General features: G+C 34.0%; 1 protein-coding gene and 1 long non-coding RNA gene across 2 annotated transcripts; one reads left to right on the forward strand and one right to left on the reverse strand.

Annotated features, from left to right (window-relative positions):
- The first annotated feature begins 1,606 nt into the window (after nucleotides 1-1,606).
- Nucleotides 1,607-4,764, forward strand: LOC113238817. The gene is made up of 3 exons (XR_003311133.1): nucleotides 1,607-1,637; nucleotides 2,034-2,229; nucleotides 3,828-4,764. It is a non-coding gene; the product is annotated as an uncharacterized LOC113238817 (long non-coding RNA).
- Nucleotides 4,765-12,392: 7,628 nt separating this feature from the next.
- Nucleotides 12,393-22,105, reverse strand: LOC113238793 (neuronal PAS domain-containing protein 4-like). Its single transcript, XM_026475633.1, has 11 exons — nucleotides 21,961-22,105; nucleotides 21,380-21,453; nucleotides 21,206-21,295; nucleotides 20,928-21,113; nucleotides 20,660-20,844; nucleotides 18,210-18,316; nucleotides 17,352-17,502; nucleotides 16,440-16,745; nucleotides 14,351-14,499; nucleotides 13,901-14,141; nucleotides 12,393-13,726 (listed from the first exon to the last, which is right to left on the reverse strand). Exons 1-10 carry the CDS (start codon nucleotides 22,103-22,105, stop codon nucleotides 13,945-13,947), a joined length of 1,590 nt encoding a protein of 529 aa, XP_026331418.1. The 3' UTR covers nucleotides 12,393-13,726; nucleotides 13,901-13,944.
- Between the last annotated feature and the right edge of the window lie 839 nt (nucleotides 22,106-22,944).

A 22,944-nucleotide genomic window follows, 5' to 3' on the forward strand; every position in this document is an offset into this window, starting at 1 on the left:
ATTTTACCGAAATTGGATTACGAAAGTCATTGCGTGTTACCCAAACATTAGGTCTTGACTACAAAACCCTAATTGCTGGAACTTTATTTGCACTTGTGTGACTTTTTAAATCTCTATAGTTGTATTATTTTTTAAATACCTATGGTAACGTACGTTACATAGAGGAGGTGTGCAGCTACAATTATAGCAACGGAAACTTTATGCTGCTACTCAACAAACTCTCTCACTACTGAAATTGAACTGCGAGAGAATAGGGCGTAAGTGATGATCATTGTTAAGCACGCTAATACTAGCTTGTTATTGGTTCAATTTAGTCAAAAATATTCAAAATATCATTTTTAGGTAAATTCTTTTGTTCTAAAAACAAATAATCCAGACAGGAAAATACGTACTCTTTTATTTATTTAGGGAATGGCAGCTAGCCGTTTTCATTCATTTCAGCTTTTCTACGTTTAGAACGTTTATTGTTTAATTATATCTTTTTTCTGTATTGATTCTAGCCAAGCAAGAGAAATGCTATTGAACACAGAGCGGTCCAATACAATAGTAAAGCAGTCTTGGCAATTTAAACAATAATTGGACACAATTATATAATCCCGAAAATCTAAGAACTCGATAAGCAAGCACCAACTGCATAATAATAACTAATTCAAATAATATTTGATATTTGAAAGTTTGATAAATAATGCGATTTCCAATTTGTCATCGGCCTTCGTCAATGTTGACACGTAAAAACTGCAAGTTTTCGGTTGTCGTTAAAAATTTAGGTCATGCTTCCGGATAAATTAAAAATAATATATTAATTAAGTAACGAAGTATGAAGTAGCCCAAAATCAAAGAGCATGACGTGCAAATGAGGAGGCCTACGCTCAGCAGTGGGTGACTAAAGGCTGAAGAAGGAGACGAAGTATACGGATCAAATTGTACGTAAAGTAAACATCTCGAGAAACAACGTGGAAAATTGATAGAAAATTTAACGACTATGGGGATAAAGAAACAAAAAAGGCAGTTTTTTTTATAATATCAAGTGACGGACGAACAAGTCGTGCGCCTGATGGTAAGCTGCACGCCTGTCCATAACAGTTGCAGAGCCACTCAGAGCTTTAAATCGCAAAGATCTGAGGGGCACTGCTATTGCGCCCGGTACACTGAAACATAAGTTGATAAGTCCCATGTACCTGTAATTTCACTAGGCTGCTATCGGTGACCAACCTAACCGCATCTATTTTGAACACTTTCTATTATTTTAGGTGATCCACTACCATTTCCAACGTGTAGCGATCGCAATACCTAAAAACTTAATTAATTTACTTTATTTAGTGTTCCGGCCTTTAATGTAAACTTATTTTTATGTATCCGGTGAAATTAGTTTTAAAGTGCAAGTGCTAAGCAGACATGTGCGACATTAGTAATCAAAATAAGTGTATAAAATGAAAATGGTAGAATAATTATAAGGTTCAGATCATGACGAAAAATGAGTGTCTTATTATATTTATTGGTAAGAAATATAATTCCTTTAAATTGGTACTGTACAAGTTCAAAAGGTTTGTTGTTTACAACAATGCATTACTTCACACGTAAATAAAAAGTATAAATTTTCAGTCCTACGGTCACTTCTACCATGTTCATCGGGACAGGTAATAAATCTTTTTTTAAATGCAATAATGTAATTTAAATTTAGTATAAAAATACAATTTTTAACAGACTTAAAAAAATTTTGTTTTTTTTGTGCATGTTTCGCAATTGTGAACCAAAACAAGGTCAGTTTCTTTAATGAAAAAGTAGTAGTTTTTATTCTTTATTTAGATTCGATATTTAAATAAAAATTACATAACCTATGTGTATTAATCGCGAAAACGTAAAAACTCGATACATAAAATAACATATATCTTTGCATAATATTAATTTACACGTCGATACTTTTATTTATCTAAAATAATTACTAGTAAATCTATAATGTTTACTATTTAGACAAATGTGACATTTGACATTGTAAAGAACTTTATAACTCATACTTTTTAAATTATCTATAGGACTACGATGACCAGGATCCCTCAGATTCGTTTCAAGATGCTTTTGCGAAACGCGCATGTGTTATGAAAGAAACGTGTGTTATTAATAATTTGCAAATGGGTGAAATATGTACAATCGACAAGACTGATGACAACAACAGAACGGTCTTCGAACACATATGCTTAATGCATGATTTTAATTGCAGAAAATTGGGTCGTAAGTAAAATCTTGCATAACGAATGCTGTTTTTAAATAATCCCATTTATTTTTTGTTTTTAAATAATCCCATTTTAATTTTTGTTATTTTAATTACATTGAACATTTTATATCGAATCAACGTAAGCGCTATGACACAAACAAGAGTATTGACTTTTTATGTGCGGTACTATTGTACTATTTAAGTAGAGTTTGTAGCATCTGAACCCGTGGTCGGTTTAAAGTTGCAACGGAATCCGAATGAGCCCAAATGCGAATATTGTGTGATACCGGGACCGGTTGCTTTCAAAAATAATTAAATTTGATTCGCATCCAGTCCCGGGTACAGTTACACCTCGAGATATGACGTTAAATTTGTATCGTCTGAACCCGAATTCGTGATCGGGTTCAATCAGAAAGTGACAGTTCGCACACTGTTAGATAGTAGCATTAAAGCTCCTTGTGAAAGAGTTCGTCCAGTGTAGTACTGCCAACTTACCTATCTCTGCCGCCAAGCAGTAATGTGAGCATTATTGCGTTCCGGTTTTGAAGGCTAGGGTGCTGGTGAAATTACATGAGACTTTTCAACTTATGTCTCAAGGTGATGGGCGCAGAAGTGCCCCTCAGATCCTTGCATTTAAGGCTCAACTCACACTGGCGCAGAGTCGAAGCGTCGCGTTCGGTTTTTCAACTACAACGCATGTCGCCCGTATTCGCGCCCGGATCACAATGTGGTCGGCGTCCGACGCCTCACTGCGCGCAAGGAGGGCACGGCGACGCGCGAAACCACTCGACTTTAACCAAGCGTCGTCACGCGTCGACGCGCGATTCCGTATTTGCATAACACAAGTTTGTACCTTAATAATGGGAAAATAGAGTTGAATATGCTATAGGCGAAAAACATGACGCGTCGCGACGATGCTTCGACTCAGCGCCAGTGTGAGTTGAGCCATAAAGGTTTGAGTGGCTCTGCAAGTGTTATGGACAGGCGTGTAGCTTACCACCAGGCCCACGACTTGGACTTGTAAGAAAAATACTTTACGGGATCTATACTAATATAGGTAATACAGGTGTTAGAAGTTTTATTTTATTTATTTTTCATTAATTTCATACGAACAAGGCGTACAAGAAATATAATTTAAAATAAGTATATTTTACCTCAACTCCTAAGAGTTATATTATATACAGGGCGCACTATAAGTTTCCGGAACAGACCAATTTACATAAACAATATTTAAAAAGTAATTGCAAAATTTGAAAATGGAACTATTTGGTTGTAGAATACAGATTGTTTAATCTGACTGTCACTTGCTGTGCTTGTGCTTGTGTGCTTGCTTGCTGTACTGGTCACCATGGGACCATTTCGTGACCATGGGACCTGTAAAGGGCCGGAAACGTCGGTTTGTTTGAAAAAACAAATATACGCGATTTAAATCTGGAAAAATAGTTTCATTTCCTATGTGTAACAATCGCGAAAATCTAAGAACTCGATAAATAAATTCATTTTTGACCATTTCGAATATTTTGTTCTTATTCATTCCGGAAAGTTATAGTGCGCCTCACGTAGTAAGCGACAATATAGGTACTCTTAAATAGTAACTTTAATGTGTATTTTACAGTTTTTTTCATGGCAGCAAATTGCAAATTAGGAGACCAATTTATCAGGGATACGACTAGCTTTAGATGGCTTTATACGAACCCCACATTTTCGTACTCTACAACAACACCATGGCCTAGTTCCAGGATCACCTGGGCCATGAAACGGAGTAATAATGAGTATGTTTTAGCTAATCAAACTTTAAACAGCACAAATAATTTGACTGAGATTAAAATTGGGAATAAAATAAACTGAAAATCGGCAGTTTCATATATGTTTCGTAGCTTGAGAACTTATTTGGTTGGACTCTGAAATAGTGGTGCTAAAGGTTGCTTTTCTACTGCAACATAATTATACGACAGCCTAATGTGACTTGGAAATGTATTTCGAAGTGGAACTACTCGTTAGTAGGTAAACAAGTATTTTGCTTCTTGAAAGCTTTAACATTTTATGAACAGTAAATGAAGCAACAATTTCAAAAAAGGAGTTGTTATATTGGTTTTATAAGTTCATGCAATGCAGGTTGTGTGTAATATTTTATTATATATATATCCAGTACTCCCTGCACAGTATGTACTCTTAACGCCATCTAGCTGGTAAAGTTGAGACTAAGACGTCATTCAACCGATTGTCGGTTGAACAACTTGAATAACGATTGCAGTTGGTGTAGTTAAAACTTACCAATAGGTGACGCCGCTCACGTCGAACTCAAAGGAATGTCATAAATTGTTTAAATAGTACAGAAAGTAGTTTTAAGCGTAATGTTAAATATATGTCACTTAAAACAGTGAGAAATAATTTTTACTAAATAAATCATACTTCTCCTACTCAGTTTCTAAAAATATCTAGACTATTTAACATATTATAACATTTTTTTGGAATGATGTTAATTTCTAATTAATAATTACGTAATTCATTTTAAATTTTACAGACAGATTATTATTGTTTCAAGAGAAAATCACATAAAATCACAAGAGAAATAAATGTAAATTATACAAATATCCCGAATCGAACCCGGGATCTCTACGTGACAGACCAGCATGATAACCGTTCGGCCACCGAGGCAGTTAAATCGTAATAGACGCTGAAAACATTTTGATGTCAAGTCTCTTACACAGTTTTCATTAAATTAGTTATATCCGTTTCAATGTCACTTTCTCTAGATTGCAATTGTAAATATTATAATATTTACAATTGCAATACATTACGGCACAGCAAAAGATTTTGGCAGACTGTATATAATCTTTATGTTTGGCCAACAGTGTACGTTCATGAACATTGTGACTGTAATAATTAGTTTTCTTTATAAATTACTTTATGATATCTAACATTGTACGTAATTTAATAAAATATTGAATAAAACAATATTAAAACTTTCATAGTTTTCTCACGGGAGGTGCTACGGTAAGGTTTGCTGACTCGTTCTGTAGCTCAAACGTTTCTTACACTACTCAATTCCATGGACCTATATTAAGGAGAGCGTGGCCCCTAATTACGGTGCCACTCTTTTTACTTATATGTCGTCCAGAATATCTCCCTAACTTTTATTACACCTCCCGAAGTTATTCACAGCGTCGCCTTACCTTCTCAAACTCGTATCTTAAAGCACAAAGTTACTGAGATGCAAAAAATGGATTGTACATACAAATTTTGCGGGCTGATTTCATATCACATTTGCTTCATATTCACACACTGGCTTTTACTTATTCTTAAAGGAATGCATCCATATTAACACCCTTGATAAGAAATTTAAAATAAATAGAAAGTTTTACCATCTTCTGAATAATCACTCTTTATAAGATACGAGTATGAGAAAGTAAGGCATCGATAGGGTCGCTTGAGATAGGGTAGTGTAGCGTATCAGCCATTGGGAGAGCGATAACTCGCGTTAACCGACAAAATGTTGCTGGATACAAGTCCAGTCGGAGCGAAAGAATTTTTCTTTGAGTTTGCTCGATCTTTGTATAAATTATAACAACAAAGTAGTTAAAAAATATATAAATAAAATAAATAATATCAATTTAAACATACTTGTATAATAGTGCACCGTCATTGATGACGTCCTCGGATTCTTTCCAAACAAAAAATATCTCCTATAATTGTAAAAGATTATCTAGCCAAGGATGCCGAAAATATCCGTTATGCGTTTCTCAAACGGTACAATAGGAAATAGCGATTGTATCGCTGCACCGTTACCGACAGCACTGAGTAACTGATCGCACCCCTTAGCATTTTAATCGGTATCAACATTTTTAGTAGGCACCCGATTAAAATTCAACCAACTCACGCGGCACGTGTTGAATAAAGCGTGTCTAAAACGATTAGAATTAAAAACCGTAAAAACAAAGAGTAATATTGTGTTATTTACTAATCTTAAATTCAGGGTGTGAGGTAAAGTCGTGTACATGCGGCGGACACGTGGCATAGAACATGGAAATCGTGCATTTTGTTTGACATCAGTGGAGGGGAACGTTCGACTGAAATATCGACATCTGAGATTTGTTTTTAATCAACACTACAGTTATTACGGTTTCAAATATGCGCTAAAATAAAAGTAATCTCACAATTACAACGCTTTTTATGGCTACTGGTTGTTAATAATCAAGTGGAATACAAATACTTTAAAAAGTTCTTCAAGCGTACCTCAGTTATTTTGATATTATGCTTTAAAGTTAAGGTACGGTATAATATTCGGACGCAACCTAACTAATGTGAACTCAGTAGTTAAGCTATAAAAAAGAATGTGTGAGAGCAATTTGTCGATTGTAACAATATTTTAAAGATCTTCGACTACTAAGTGTTCTTTCACTTCTACGAAACTGCCAAATACGTTGGGATGCATGCACCTGCATTTAGTTCACAAATACCCACTCTAAATTCAAGACTTTATGACAAACTTCGTTTTATTCTTATAAATTTCATGTTTTGTAATGACGACAAAATTTACGATGATTTATCGAAGCACTAACTCGAAAAGTTTTAGTCTATTAAAATTATTACAAATTATTGATCTGTAAACTACAGACTTACCAGTTCCCATGTGTGTTATTATTACAAAAACACAGAATGTTACACCTACTTTAGTCTATAGAGGCGTATGTGATACATGTCATATTCTATACAATCTGCGTTTTCAAAAATTAATGTAATTTTTACTATAACTTTATTTCTAGTCACATCTCGTAAATAGACTGTAATTAAAATGAATATCTCAGACTCCAGACAAAACTACTTTAATTTTTAAATTCTTCGTCCTGGTGTTAAATTTCAAATAGAATAAATATGTATAAATTCAGTTCGATGAAATTTAGTACTCATTTTCTCAATTGTCTTAACCTTACCTATCGATAATTACTCTTTACCAGAAACACTTTTTTCATCACTACTACAAACTCGCAATCGTGCGCTGAACAATCGATTGTTTTCGTTATCGATTCATTTCGATTAACATGAGTGTAGGATTCATTGCAGCTTTGACAGAATTCACTTTATATGCAAAGAGTGACTTTAATGAGTGCGGCTTGTGCATTTGCTATCGACACAATTATTTTATAAAGTTATGGTTTTCCCATTTGTATATTTAGTTGGTCAACGATATAAATTCTGAAATAATTCTATAGCTAAAATATTAAAAGGGATTACTAAACCGAAAGCAAGAAAAAGATAAATATATGCGGAACACTCTATTACATCGGGATTGCAAAAGTTTAATTATTTCAACAGGATTTCTTCGGCGTTTGTGTATAAAGCAGGTTTGACGTGTGATGTAATCTATCCGCGTTGTTATGTTCCTTTTTAAAGGGAATCCAGGATGTGTGGATATTTGCATGAATATTTATCATCAATATTGTGAATTCTGTCGTAAACGGCATTTTAATGCATTTCTATCTGCTTCTATTTTAAATAAGTATTGCAATTTTCATTGTTGTTCGTTCCCGTCACTAGATGTTATAAAAAAAAATTGAACAACAATTACAAGTTTGTTCATCGCTTGTATGTATGTTTAACCATTGTTTAAAATGGTTTATTTAGCTAACCATCTAACAATTAATTAATCTACAAATAAAAATAAAACATTTTTATTACATATTAACAAACTATATTTTTCTAGTCCATAATTGTTTCCGACGTTGACATTGTTTCGTAACAAAACCTAATGCGACCCAGATAACCGAGAACGGAGGCAATTTCCCACAGGCGATGTGACTGGAAATTATTATCATCTGATAATTTATTAATTTGCTTTCCATTAACGAAGCTAATGCCGAGAGAGGCCCTTAATGTTTTATGTATAGTAGGCAATGAGAATTGATTTTATTAAGCTAATATTTAAAGTATTGAGAATAAATCACACCGTATTGGGCGCGTATTGTACGTATACATCCCGTAGGCGCTGGTCTACTCAAAGGAGGCGTTTAGAGCAATAATGCTCTATACTGGTGAGAGTCTTAACTGGTAAACACTCATAGCCCCGTACTAGGGAAATCCTGTAGCGCGAGTGCACGAGAGAAATAAACGTAGCCCATACAAATATTTCTCCCGGCCTGCGTGGCAAACCGCCATGGTAACCGTTCAGCCACGGTTCACTAGATCCGAGAGATCAACTCAAATTCAAATAATCTTCATAGGCAAGGAATTTATACTTGAAATCGTCACCTTTCGTAAGGCAGGTTCGCCCGATAAGAATAAGGATGAAACTCTGGGGTTTGTTCTTCGTAAACAAATATTTATATATCTACATTTAGCATTTACAATATTTATTTATTTTTAATTATTTATTGTACAGAAAAAAAAACAAAAACGCTATTAGTAACAAGGAAAACACAATCAAAAGATTCAGCTTATTTCTAACAGAAATTTCTTGCTGCAGACACAAATACAGGAGACAATAATTACAATAATGGGTTTACGTGTACAACAAAACCAAAATTATGTATAAGAAAAACAATATCAAAAACATTAAATTATTAAAACTATAGATACTTAGATAAATACATATTTCGTACTGTACATTTTTTTTTCGTACGTACATATACCTATAAAATGGATGGAACAGTCGATAAATAGTGCCCCTTATCTCTCATTTATTTATATTTATTTCAAATACGATAGATCAAACAACATGCAAGAGCTAAACGGGTTACCATGGATTTTTATCATTGAAGTACGACGAAGAATGCAGTAGCTGTATAATAGTGTCATATTCTTAAGTGTAAAAATTTTGTTTCACCATAGTTTGACATCTTATAAAAGTAACTTTTGAACATCAACCGGAATCTCATTAAAAAAGCGGATACGTTGCCCATAAATGAATTTGTGACTATGTGAAGACGATTGTCAGGAAGTTTTGAAATTTTCAGAAATTTTTTATTATGCGTATTAATGTTATGTAACTACTTTTTATTAAAAAATACTATTCTTCTTAACTAATTTTCATTATATACGCCATTGTAAGAATGTTAATTTCTTTCAAAGACAATTTAGGGCCTAGATTGTAAATTGCCTTAATCGCACGTTTTTGCAGGACAAAGTTTCTATTAATATCGACTTAACCTTAAACGAGGAATTAACCTAAAGCAAAATGCCAGTCTAGCTATTATAATAATAATCTAGATCCCATTGTAATTAAGCATCTAAAGTTATATATATAATCTAATAAAGACACAAAAGTATCTATAACGTTCTATTTTTCATTTCTGACTATGACATTTGACCATCTGTCTAACATTCGGCAATGTATATTTCGCAGAATTTGGTTTTTTTCTTCATTGAGGAGAAGGTTATAATCTGTAAGCCAATCAACTTTTAAAATAGCATTCTTCACATCGTCATAGTAATATGAATGCCTTTTAATTTTAAAGACTAAGGAAGTGTCATCAGCAAATAATACTATCTCATTTTTTAAACCCTTCATGAGACTAGGGTAAGTCATTAAATACGTGAAGTGCACTGTAAGTTTCCGGAATGAATAAGAAAAAAATACTATAAGTAGTCAGAAATGAATTTATTGTTTCTCAAAATATTTTCCGTTAGCGTTAATGCACTTTTTCATACGAATGAACCAATTTTGAAAACATTTATGACATTCCTCCGTGACAATCTCTGAAACATATTTTTCATACTCTTCGACAGCTTCTTCAGGTGATGAAAACCGTTGACCGCGTAACTGGTTCTTAATTTTTGGAAATAAATAAAAGTCACAAGGTACCAGGTCGGGATTGTACGCGGGATGGCTCATAAGGTCAACGTTGTTCACCTTCAAAAATTCGTTTGTCTGACTGGCCGTGTGAGACCTGGCATTATCGTGGTTTGAGATAATACGGCGTTTACGGTTATTTTTACGGAGTTTGTCAATAACTTACGGCAAACAAATGGTCGTGTACCAATCACTATTCACGGTACAACGATTCTCCAAAGCAACAATAGCCACGTGTCCAGATTTATTAAAAAAAAGAAGCAATCTTCCGCTTAGAGGTACTTTGCACGCGCGCCACTTTGGTTGGTTTCGGCTTATCTCGAAAGACCCATACGCTCGATTGCCGCTTTGTTTTGGGATCGTAACTATAAATCCATGTTTCGTCACACCAAATTTGACGCCCGTTTGTTGAATCTGGTAAACATGGCATTGCACCAAGTTACGTTTTTTGAGCCTCCGTCAAATTGCGTGGGATCCACCAACAGCACAGCTTGTTCGTGCCCAAATGTTTGTGTAGTATTGATTGTATTTGACTCAGGCCTATGCGTAAAGATGCCCGAATCTCATGGTATGTCACATGCCTGTCTGTTTTGATCATACGGCGCACAGCAACGATATTTTTGTTTTTCACAGCAGTGGACGGGCAACCATCACGAGACTTTGACACGAGACGAGACGATTCCTCACTGAGATTCACACGACCGCGTTTCAATTCTGCAAACCAGCTTTAAATAGTCGTCGTGCATGGAGCTTCATCGCCAAAAGCAGTTTGAAGCCGAGCGAACCTCCGCTAAGCTATTAAATTACACTTAAAGTCGCAGAAAATCATACTACGAAAATTTTCACAAGTTAAATCCGTTACGATGTAGACAACCTATTTCTAAATTTACGCCACATTGTAAAAACAAGTGACAGTCAGATGAAATAAACTGTATTCTACAGCCAAAGAGTTCCATTTTCTAATGTTGTAATTACTTTTTAAATATTGTTTATGTAAGTGGCCAGTTCCGGAAACTTATAGTGTACACAATCAAATGCCTATTTTCTTAAGTATTCCTATAGTCTGTCTTTTTTCAAGACGGAGCAAAATGACAGTTCATTATGCAAATGTGTTGCCCGTGTAGCTAGTGTTTCCAGTCGAAAAATATTCTATCAACTATCGACTCAATGTTGATCAGGCTTATGCAATAAATAGCCGAACTTGTTTTATTTGAATCATCGTCTGCCGAATCAATCCGCCGGTTTTTGTTTATATGAATGAAAACTGATTTCGATACTAGTATGTCAACTGTCAAAATAAGAATGAAGAAAGAAATATCGCTATTCGTAATCATTAGAACGTCATTCATCATTTACAATTCGATGATGTTTTTGATAAAATTTGACATTCTTTCATAATCATCGATAAAACTGTCGACAACAACTATATGACTATTTAAAATTTGATGAAAACTGGCAACCCTGCAAATGTCATTTTACTCCATCTTCAAAAAAGACAGGCTATATAAAAATATGTATAACCTATCTACTAAACTAGTAGGGTATACGTAAATCATTTGTTGTTAATTTTAGGTATGCAAATATTTTAGACGAGCTTTGCACGTTTGCATTAACTAATTAAAATGGACGACAGCTACGCTATTACTACTATCAACAAGGTCAATGTGAATCGTACGCATTAGACATTTAAACAATTTCGTTTAACTGATGAAATTCAAAGATCAAACACGCAAATGAGGACTGTTTAGTTAAGTTTAAAAGGTGTTCCACCATAATATATAAAACTTCGTGAAAAACTTTCTTGTGTTAAAATTTTTCGAAATTCGTTATAAATTGTTAATAGTAAGCACGACCCAAAAATGACTGAAATGTATATTGAGTTTTTATCACGTCTCCAAATCTGGTACTTACCAAAAGTAGTGATTTTTTTCGTTCCCTACCACTTATTCTAGATCATACTATGCTTTTTGTTATACTATTGTTTGTGTAGTAATAGTAATAGTGAATATTGTTTTGAACTGCTTTTTAGATGCAGTTTGCCTATGAAGTAGAGTGTTTGCACTCCATCTAAAATTCGCTGTGGTGGTTTTCCGTCTATCAAAAGGAATAGAAGTAATACAAAGGCATATTTTACTTTCATCATTTATTATTCAACTCTTTTTTCTCATTTCTCAACTTTCTTATTATCATTTAGAGAAACTGCAGTTTGCTACAATAAATACCGAACATCTAAACGCGCGGTAGGACGAAGCTAAGTTCCTGCAAATAACACTGGTCCATGTGCAACACGTAAAATTTACACAAATAGGCGCTTATTTATTATACTCAGATAAAATTTTGCATAATTCGCTTCTTGTTTAATAGTGTATAAAATTTCATTATTCTAGCTTTATTATATTTTTAGATATTAAGTCGAGTAAGTGGCTATAATAATTTTACCACTCACTGACCGGTAACCCGATCCTTTTAGGTTGCTTCTAACCATGAAACTTGACGTAGAAGGAGTGTTTTATATGAAAGTAAAAAATGGTCAAATCTGAGTTCACTGAGCTACTCTTTGACAAATTTAAATACGAGTTTGGTAATTTAGAATTCATGAACTAGGTTGCATACTCTAATGTGCTAATTGTATAATTACCTATAAGTGTACAAGTAAAAATGGCCAAGTTAGCTTTTGGACAATGATAGAGCAAAAAGTGTTGAATTCCTTCACCCACTTTAGAAGCTTGCTCATTAGGTCATGTAATTTTAATGTGGAATTAATATTTACATAATGGTTTAAAATAGTAAAATAAATGTAAACTACAAAATAATAATTACTCTTCCTTTGGAATGCAATACGCAAATTTTTGGACGGAACAATGCTCATTCACGTGACGCAACATTTTGTCAGCATGCAAGTAGAGGCCGACAAGTCACATCTTCACCTTAGAAATTACGGAACGTTTTCTAGAGACAATACGATATTTTTACGTTCCTCAAAACTGTCAAGACTACAGATATAGATAAATAATGTAATTAAGTACCACTATTTTCAAGGGTCAGAAGTTACTTGTCAGTCTTCACTCCTGTGGGGTTCGACAAGAAATTTGTCCCAAACTTGATGCTGACAAATGTAATATAACCTACAAATACACACTTAAATATATCACTACCAATATCTCTATACACTGGTATCGATTGCGTTCTGTATATTTCTGAACCTTTAGTTGCATTTGAAATTACGAAAATGTAGTATTCTCTACCAATAGAGACTGTAAAATTATTTCGGGTTCAGATAGGCGAGTACACAATCGAGCCCATCAACTAATGAAAATATGTCCTATTCTACCTACTTAGTTACTACATACAAAATGGACTTCATAATGAATAGTGATAGATAAATTCAACAATGTTCCTGAGCTAAACCGCAAAATATTTGTCGGCTGTAGCTATTAATTAACTTTCTTTACATTATTATCATGCTAATTGAATTTAAAATAAATTTAATTTTTATTAATGAAAACATCATGAGAATGTATTAGAATATAAAATAGACTGACAATTTTCATTAACGCATAATGTGTAACCGTAAAAGGAACATATAAATAATCATTATAATGTAAGGTATTATACGGGAGATTTATAAAACGTAATTATGTTGAATATAAAAGTTGGCATCATTAACACGATCGTCGTTGGTGACGAGCAGCCGTTTCTCACATATGAGCAGAAGCAGGTTATTTCTGGCAACAAAATAAAATTATTTTTAATATTATATGACTATAAAAAATAGAGACACCACAAAATAACGCGTGAAAACATAGAATAAAGTAAAAAAAAATCGCACATGCAATACTAATAATAAATACTCGCATTCGCTTATTTCGCTTCAGCCTAGTAGAATATAATTCACCTACCTTGTGAAAAATTGTGCCTATTTACTATTTCAATCAAATGTGTTTTAGGTGACCATGGCGCGTTCAGGAGGCATGGAAATCACGTGACCATAAGTGAACCTCTGACTATACTCTGGTAGCTTGAGCGTGGTGTCTGACCAAGGTGGACTAGGATTCCAGCGATCCATGCCATCTGTTCCTTCCAATAACGATAGTGGAGGTGGCGCTACACGCATCCGTTTTGGACTCGGATATTCCGTTCCTGAAAATTTATATTTTTTGACAAGAATTTTTGAAATGTATCCGACTAGAATGCAAAGAATTAATTCAAATCTATAGAAATAACACGTGTTACTTCGTGAAACATATCATGTGAACTATTTAAAACAAACTTTTAAATCAAGACCTTTAATTAAAATACGACTTGGGCTAAAATCTTGCCGTAAACAGGGCCGTAAACCTTTTTATTACCTTCTATAGTAGCAGTAGCACAAGGTTCCTGCATTTGATAGTGTGTCCTCGGAAATTGTTCATAATAATCTCTCTTTCCATGGTGTGGATACATGTACATACTGCTGTTGACAACCACCTCCGGAGGCGGATCGTAGTGATGAGGCGATCTGGAAGCAAAACTTTGATTACTCCCACGATGCTGGTTACGCCTTCATAATGAGAATCTTTGCTCCTTTTATATATATTAAAAGTAAGTTTTTTGTGATGTCATGTGTAGAGGGGCAGTAAATTGTTGCCTATATGAACACTCCACTTAGTAATCGATTTATTCCCTAAACGTTATTAGTTGGGTTTTTTGAAGGCGAGAGTGAATAGGCATTATTTGGGTCACATGCTCCATCGTCGACCGCATCGTCACTTTCCATCAGGTGAGACGGAGGTCAAATGTGCACTTATTTATTTATTTATTAAAAAAGCTGTAATAAATCATTTGAATGAAATAGATTCCTTTGCAGTTAAAAAATATTAATTTAAACCGAAAAATAAACTCTAAATTTTAAACTCAAATTGTTATATTTTATACTATAAAATTATTATATTTAATCATACAATATTATTAAGAAATTTTTATGTCATATTTAATACGTGTGTGTTCTATATTATAATATTTATTTATGTGCGTGTCTTTCCTGTATATATCTCGCTCTCGCTCACTTATGTAATTTGAGAATAATCAGATTTTTTTCTAATTATTAATACAAAGATTACGGACATTAAGAAAAATTCCGTCAATCCAGCTGTATTTGAACGGGCACCTACAGCATACCGTGTCTGACGCTCTACCAACTGAGCTACGGAACGGAAGCAACAGACCTTACGATTTTTTCTGTGTACTTGTTGCAAATCTTTGTTTTTCTTTTTTTATGTCATTTAAATCTAGCCAATAGTAAGCTGTTGTTGTTCCTAGTAAAAAAAGTATCGGATATTCCATTGACTTACAAATAAATTCGCAATTTCTAACTGTTCGTGTTACATGCAGTACATCGTTTAGTGTTAAACCTAGTAATGTATATCTATGGTTACAATACATTTAGAAAAGACTATTTATTATCAAGAAACGTGAACTTGTTGTATATATTTATATATTATGTTGCATAGACAAAACAATACTTTAAAACGTACAAGATAAATTTCAAGAACTTAACACTGAACAATACTGAACGTGTAAACTACTACAAAAATATATATTCTAAATCCTTTTTACGTTACATTATTCGTATTTGGTTAACACCAAGCAATCTTGTGTTGTAGTTGCAACAAATACGCTGTGCAATTTTCGACTGTATTTTAACGTCTTAGAGCGCTAAGGTTTTTATGAAGGCGTAAAGATCTGTTGGAGAAGAACGACTTACAATAAATATGGTAATGAAAGGTGTCAAATTACGCGGATGGACGGACAGACGGACAGGGCGATGATTTTCTTATTTATATTCCTTGTTGGTGTGACATGACGTGTACAAATTATAAGCTGCGACCTTACCGTCTTCTGCGTCAGTATCTTTATGAACATAATCAGAAATATTTTATTTTACCTAGGTCTATATTGCTATCAATTTTCGATGTTTATTGCAAATAGGATTTGTTTATTGCAAATAGGATTTATTTATTTTTAAAAAAGGAGGTTCTCAATTCGACTGTATTTACTCCTACATTTATGAACTGATTTCGATGATTTTTTTTTGAAAAGAGGATACCTCAGTTGTGGCCTCATTGAACTTTGAAATATTCATCTCTAAGGGTGGCAAAATAGCGGATGAATCCGATTTATTGGTTCGTCGATTTCATCGATTCGTTCATCGATTTCAATAAAACTTGGCTAATAAATATAATTCCACAAATTTTTGAGGTCGGTTTTGTTATAAAAAAAAAATATTGACTTCAGCTTTGAAACTGTCTATACTTGTCACGCTTGACACTTAAGATTTAAATCCAACTCTATGTCGTTTACGAAAAGAACGGTCCAAAGTACAAAGTGTCAAGCTTGACGTGCTCTTGACTGTACATGGTTACATTATACATAAGGTATTTTAAGAATTTATTATCTTACCTTTCGTCGCTAATCGTTGACTGTGGAGAATGGGTGGAATAGTCAACAGGTCCTCTCTCAGTATACACCCTTTCACATCCGTTGTAGTCTTCGACAGGCTTCTGCGGGACATATGGTGACAAATGGTACCCATATTCCACTTCAGGGTTCTCTAAGTAAGAGTACGGTTCTTGATACGGCTCTTGGTAAGATTCACGTCGGAAGAATTTCTGACACCGAGGGTCCAATATTCCGCACTGCTGGTTCTGGTAACCGTAGTATTGGTACAACCACGAGTTGGTTAGCATTATCGACGCTTCCTCTTCACTGTGAAGTAAAACACCTTTATAAATATTGAGCGCTTATAAAATTACCTATTTAATTTTATATTCGCCAATTTGCTTTATAACTTAAACTTAGGAGAAGCACGAATAAGTACAATACCATTATAGTGCAATATTATTTGTAATAAAATTCGTATGTCTTGATGAAATATCTATCTATGCTCCCTCCAAGTTCTTAGAACTGCAGATTTCAAAAATATCGTTATTCGCAATGCTAAAACACTCGCAAAGAAAAAGTTTTTAGTACTCACTAGCTTACACTTAGCTAAGCGTACGCTTAGCATACTTAGAATAGTTTCTTAGAGACTATTACTCCAGATTCGGTGTTTTTGGCTTTTTCGTTTCACTAAACCAATCGTCTTTCGATATATACGATATTAGGGACAACATACAAATATATAATTCTTAAGTTACGATATAAATGATAAGAACAAGCTTGCATATGTTACAGAATGAATGCAACATAAAGAAAGACTGTAACTAATTCAATCAAGACTGTAACATCGAAAAGAAAGGTTATAACAAAATAGTTATAAAAATTAAGAAAAGTTTAACGAAACGAGTAAGAATTTAACCTCGATAACTTCACCTGAGAATTTGGTTAGTGGCAATGATGAATTGTCGTGGAGTGTCGGCCGCGTCTTTCACTTGCAGTACCACGTGCACCCAAATGAATTGACCAGAGCGCTGCTGCAGCTTTACCAGCAGTATGCAGCATTTATCTTGTTCTGATTGTGTTACTGCAACGAATTTCCGATATTGTCACAGTCATACGAACAAGATGAATATACCAACAAAGTACATCAATAGACGTACACACTGTAGCCTTGATGAAAGAATGTAGTGAAGATATGTAACTTCTAAATGACAGTTTATGAATTTTGTTTTTTCTGTTCTTTCTTTGTTTGTTTTCTTCATTATACAATCAGTGGTATAAATTCGAATAGATGTCCTCTATGTAATACACACCGCTACTTATCAAGAATTGTGGCCTAATCCAAAATAATTCCTTTCAGACTTATTACTGAGGTTTGTTAAGAAAATGCTAGATTTTAATGCGCATGGGAGACCGAGTTTTTCATTGGCTAAAATAATCACATGACAAAGTTGAGGTAGTCTACTATAATTCATTTGCGTGCTAGACATGCCTCAGGTTTTTAAATCATCTTCCTGTAGGGCTAGCATGGCAGGGTGCGACTTACGCGAGAGCGACGACGAGCGAATCGCGGGACTTCTATGCGAGAATAGCAGTACCTCGCGCTTTATGTCGCTCTAGCGCAAGTCGCGCCCTGTTGTGCTAAGTCTTGGTGAAATTAGATGCTCTTGAAATAGACCACTATTCTATATGTGATTGCATAAATATTATACTTTCTTATGACTAGTAGTGAGAAACGCAGTAATAAAAAGTTGTGTAAAAATAAATGTGTGTTCAGTGTTTTCAACTTACTTAGTCTGTGTTTACTTTGAGCCTCTCGCAAACTGTCCCAATGTAACAGTTGATACCACGATACTTCTGTAAGTTCGGTTTTTTTCCAACCTAGGTACCATTCGCCGCTGAAATAGAAATGCAATATATTCTTGTTATAAATAAATTTGTAACAAGAATTCCGTTATTTAAACAATAACAAGTTGCTTTTGACGCTTAAAATGAAGTCGCTCTAAGACTTGTGATATTGAATAAATTTTTTAACAACGTACGGCTTTTAAACGGATTGTCGAAATTTAAAAATGGCATATCATACATATCGGTGCGATAGATATATATATTCGCAATGTCACTCTTCTTAACAAAACCCAGTAGTATACAGCGTAAATTTAAATTGTTATTGACATTTTAGTCACATGTCCTTTATTACGTGTTGTTTAGGGTTAATGAACAGAGTAAATCATGTATAGAATTAATAATTGGCATGATGTTGCACATGATAAAATACGAGCTACAAATTGATTTGAATATCGCTAAATATGTATGTATATGTATAATTTCATAATATTATTCAGGGCTGAAAAGCTATATTTTATAATAAAGTTGTAAACAAGTCTGTACTTCTAATGTTTTATAATAAAAGTTAGTGCTACCTACTTAAAACACGCTACTTAACCGAAAACAATAATTTTTAGAATTTTTGTCGAGTTGTCTGTTGACCGTATGGCAGAGGTTATGCGTGTACTAGCCGAAAGGCCGTGCGTGTGCTGCCCAAATGGTTTGTTTGATAAGTGTACGTGAAAATAGTAAGGTCAGTATGGGTAAGTGTGACATATTTTTTTATGAAGTTTATTTTGAACATAAAAATGAAGCCATTTAAGGTTGAGTTTTAAACTTTTTTTATGACAATATCTAATAAGGTTCATAATTGGCTGAAAACAATACGTTTCATAAGATTTGTTAAGGTCTAAAACTGAAAGCACTACTCTAGACATACTTCCCCGTCGAACCGTGGCAAGTGTGACTACATCGCTAATGTACGATGGATAACTATTTTTTATTGTAAATTTCAAAGATTATGTTACCTAAGTACAACAAGCAATTATTTATCATCAATATTACTTACATATGTTGTTTAAAACATTTAAGATAAAAAAGTTATGAGGTATAATAAGTGTAACATACTGTGCTTCAGACAGTGCTGGAAAATCTTTTAAAAAAAATAAAAAACCGCTATACCTATTGGTGCTTAGAATAAAATATAATAAAGGATTCTTGACCTGGCTTACACTCTTTAAAAGGGCTCACGGGATTATTCTCTTTCATCTACTGTGATTAATAAAAGTCCCTACTATTCGTTTAAATAAAAAATACAAATAGTTCTCTGTGTTCCATTGCATGCACTAAAGTTAAAACAAGATTTAGTCACAGTAGACTTGCTGACTGTTCTCTTCTTACTTGAAACGTTAATCTCGAATATTACACTAATTTTATCCACAATCATTATATATTTATGATTAATCATCGGTAATTACTAAAATAATAAATTAGTGTGTACCACCTCTGACTTGGGGCAAGTGTGACACATAGACACACTTACCTCAACTAAAGTAGGCACACTTCCCCGATCACCTAATTTTATGGTTATGTTTTTTTAAATACACATACAACTTTTATTTTTAACAGCCCAGGTGATATAGGTGTAATATTAAGCTTAACAAGTAAAAAAAGAACTTGCCAAATACAAAATACCCGCTCTCATCGAAATCACCAAAATTTGTGTACATTGAAACGCTATATGTCAATTGAGACTTGTATTAAAAAAGCGACAGAGTTGATAATGACGGTAGCTACGAAAGTACCTAACAGCGCGATCTAGATTTGAAAGTGTGAATCAGTGGTACTTTTAATTACAATAACAGATGGCACTTATATGAAAAGGTCAATTATTTTTTGTGATAAGAAGAGCAGCCACGTTTACCCCCTAGCTACACTTACCCATACTGACCTTATACAAAATTGTGTATTAGCCATTAATAGATCTACAAAAAAGTCAGCGACACAATTCACGTAACTTTCATATTTAAGCCACATTTTTATAATAAAATATAAGAAAGTTTATGTCTCGATTGTCTTTAGTTGTAATTATATTATGAACAATATGTTTAACTTATTAAAAATAATCATTTTGTCATGTGGGGAATTTTTGAAGATAAAATGGTCCCTTTACTTTGGTTGCATAGTTTAGGAGGAATTATAATATGTAGGTGACACATGTTTACATAAAATGCTAGTGCATTTTTTATTGAAAGTGGATATTATAAGATATCATAATCATTAAGACACGAACGAGTGCTTGTAATTCAACTACCGATTCTTACCTACATCGGTGAGGTAATTGGCTTAATGCGGAGCGAAGAGTGATCGTTCTAAAGGAGTACCACAATATACTACGCTATAATAGTACTTACTTAGCGTCAATATGCAGGATCTTCATGTCCATGGCGTGCACTGTGGTGAAGACATTGGTGGCACCGTGCACGACGCACTCGCGCGTCTCGGGCATGGCGAGCGGCGTACACACTGCCAGAAACACCGGCTCGTTGCGGCTGCACAACGGCAGGTACGACACGTAATGACCTCTTACAAGAACTACCTACAATGAGTTCAATTGATTAGTCTCTTCCACTAAGATAATTTTTATGTTATGTAACATATTAACATTAAAATTAAACATACTTTTTGGTCGCCAAATCTCATTTGCCTTCTTGCGTTTCTTGATACGTTCATTCTACAGAAGAAATGTGTATTCTTTGGTACATTTTCAGTCTCGTTACCATTTCTATTAAGCTGAACTTGAACCATCAGGTGGTCTTGTTTATCTATTATATCATATACACTATCACCATGTATTAGTAGGTCTTCCTGAAATATAAAAATTCAGTAAACAACTATTTATGAAAACCAATGAAACATGTTCTATATATTTAGTTTTCAATATTTTAGTAAGTCCTTACCATCGAATGCCCTAAATATTCAGCTGCGTTTTCCGATATGTATAAAAGTTTTCCATTTTGTGTCATCATCATAATAAAACCATTCATTGCCTGAAGAAAAAAACATTGTAAACGATAGTCACACAATTTTTATGGCTTCACTTTAAACGCTCGTAAACTTGAAATAAAAAATACCTTTGAAAATCCAATATTAGGTGTAGGAGTCGCTTGTTCTTGATACTGATAGCTGAAGTCGTGACTCTTAAACACTACAACGAAAAGAAAGACGGAATTATGGGTGAAGTAATAGCAACAAGAGATAAGATAACGAAGTAAATGCATTTTAAACGTCTTAATATGCCATTTCGTGACTAAAGGTGAGCTGACAAAAAGTTTGGGAGATGTTTTGAAAATATGAAAGGACAAGATTTAGGATAACGATGCACGTGATGAGTTTAAACAAAGATTTGGAGCATGAGAAACTGTTGAGAAAAATTTTTACACGGTCAGGAAAAAGTGGATGTAAAGTTTGGATAATGTTGTACAGTATAACTTGAAAACTAAGAAAATTAGGACTATTTAAGATATGTAGAGATATAATGATGAGCTATTCTAGAGGCCCGTGATAGGAGTCCTAACCATAAATGTAAATGTCTTATTTATTGTCAATGGCGTCCTTCAATGTGATATCCAATATAAAATTTAACGAATCTGTCTCTTACATCAGTTATAAATCTATATATCTGAAATAAAATTAGGTGTTAATTCTTGTTTACCTTGCTGGAAATAGTTTATTTTCCTCACATACACGCACACAAGAGCCATGAGTTGAAGTTGAGATAATCTCTGTCTCGTCGAGGGTGGTAATGGGAGCAGGTCCCGAAGATTGGATATCTCCGCGTTGATTAGGTCGCGGCGCATTTTGCTCGCTCCTTTTGTTGATTTAGTTGGTTCGAATCTGCACAGAATTTGACGTAATTTAAAAACTGGAAAAGTAGGCTTTCTCCCTTGTTGTGCAGCCAACATTTTTGGAACTATTTTTTGTTGGGAACAGTATAAATATCGAATACAAATAAATTAACAAAATGTTAAAATCGAATAAACCAAATAAAAAAATCTAATCCGTTTCCTACATAACTTAGGCGAGGTGACATTTTTCTAGGATTCGTAGACAATGTGCGGATATAACGTTCCGGACAGGTGTAAAGCGTTGTTGGAATTAACATAGAGATCTCGCGCGTGGAATTGCGCCGGCGCACACCGACGGATGTATCGATTTATTGCTCTCATCCGCAACCGTTGAATAAGAGATTATTTTTATTGTACATTTTTTTGCAATATTGTATGTACAGGTCAAGTGAATTGAAATCCACCAAATAGAAAGGAAAAAGTGTTACAGCCAAATGAAAAAAATATTATTAATTCCATTCCATTTATAATAATTTGTTGTGTTGAAGTTGTGAATATCCCAAGTATTCGCACGAAACGTTAAATACGCTTCGAAATTTATATGACGAACGGCTACGGAGTGAATTTCCCTGCCTGCAGATTTATTCCCTGAACGTTGTAACTTGGGCCATTTCGAGGCGAAAGTGTATAGGCATTATTTGGGTGTGTTTGCTCCATCTTCGACCTCATCGTTACTTACCATCAGTTGAGATGGAGGTCCAATGCACACTTGTGTCATAAAAAAAGTACAATAGGTAACTAAATAGGTTTTGAGAACTAATTGCTACGTAACTTGCATAAAAATAAATAAA

Source organism: Hyposmocoma kahamanoa, unplaced genomic scaffold (assembly GCF_003589595.1).
Source record: "Hyposmocoma kahamanoa isolate Upper Pololo Valley unplaced genomic scaffold, ASM358959v1 98263, whole genome shotgun sequence".
NCBI classification, from domain to species: Eukaryota; Metazoa; Arthropoda; class Insecta; order Lepidoptera; family Cosmopterigidae; genus Hyposmocoma; species Hyposmocoma kahamanoa.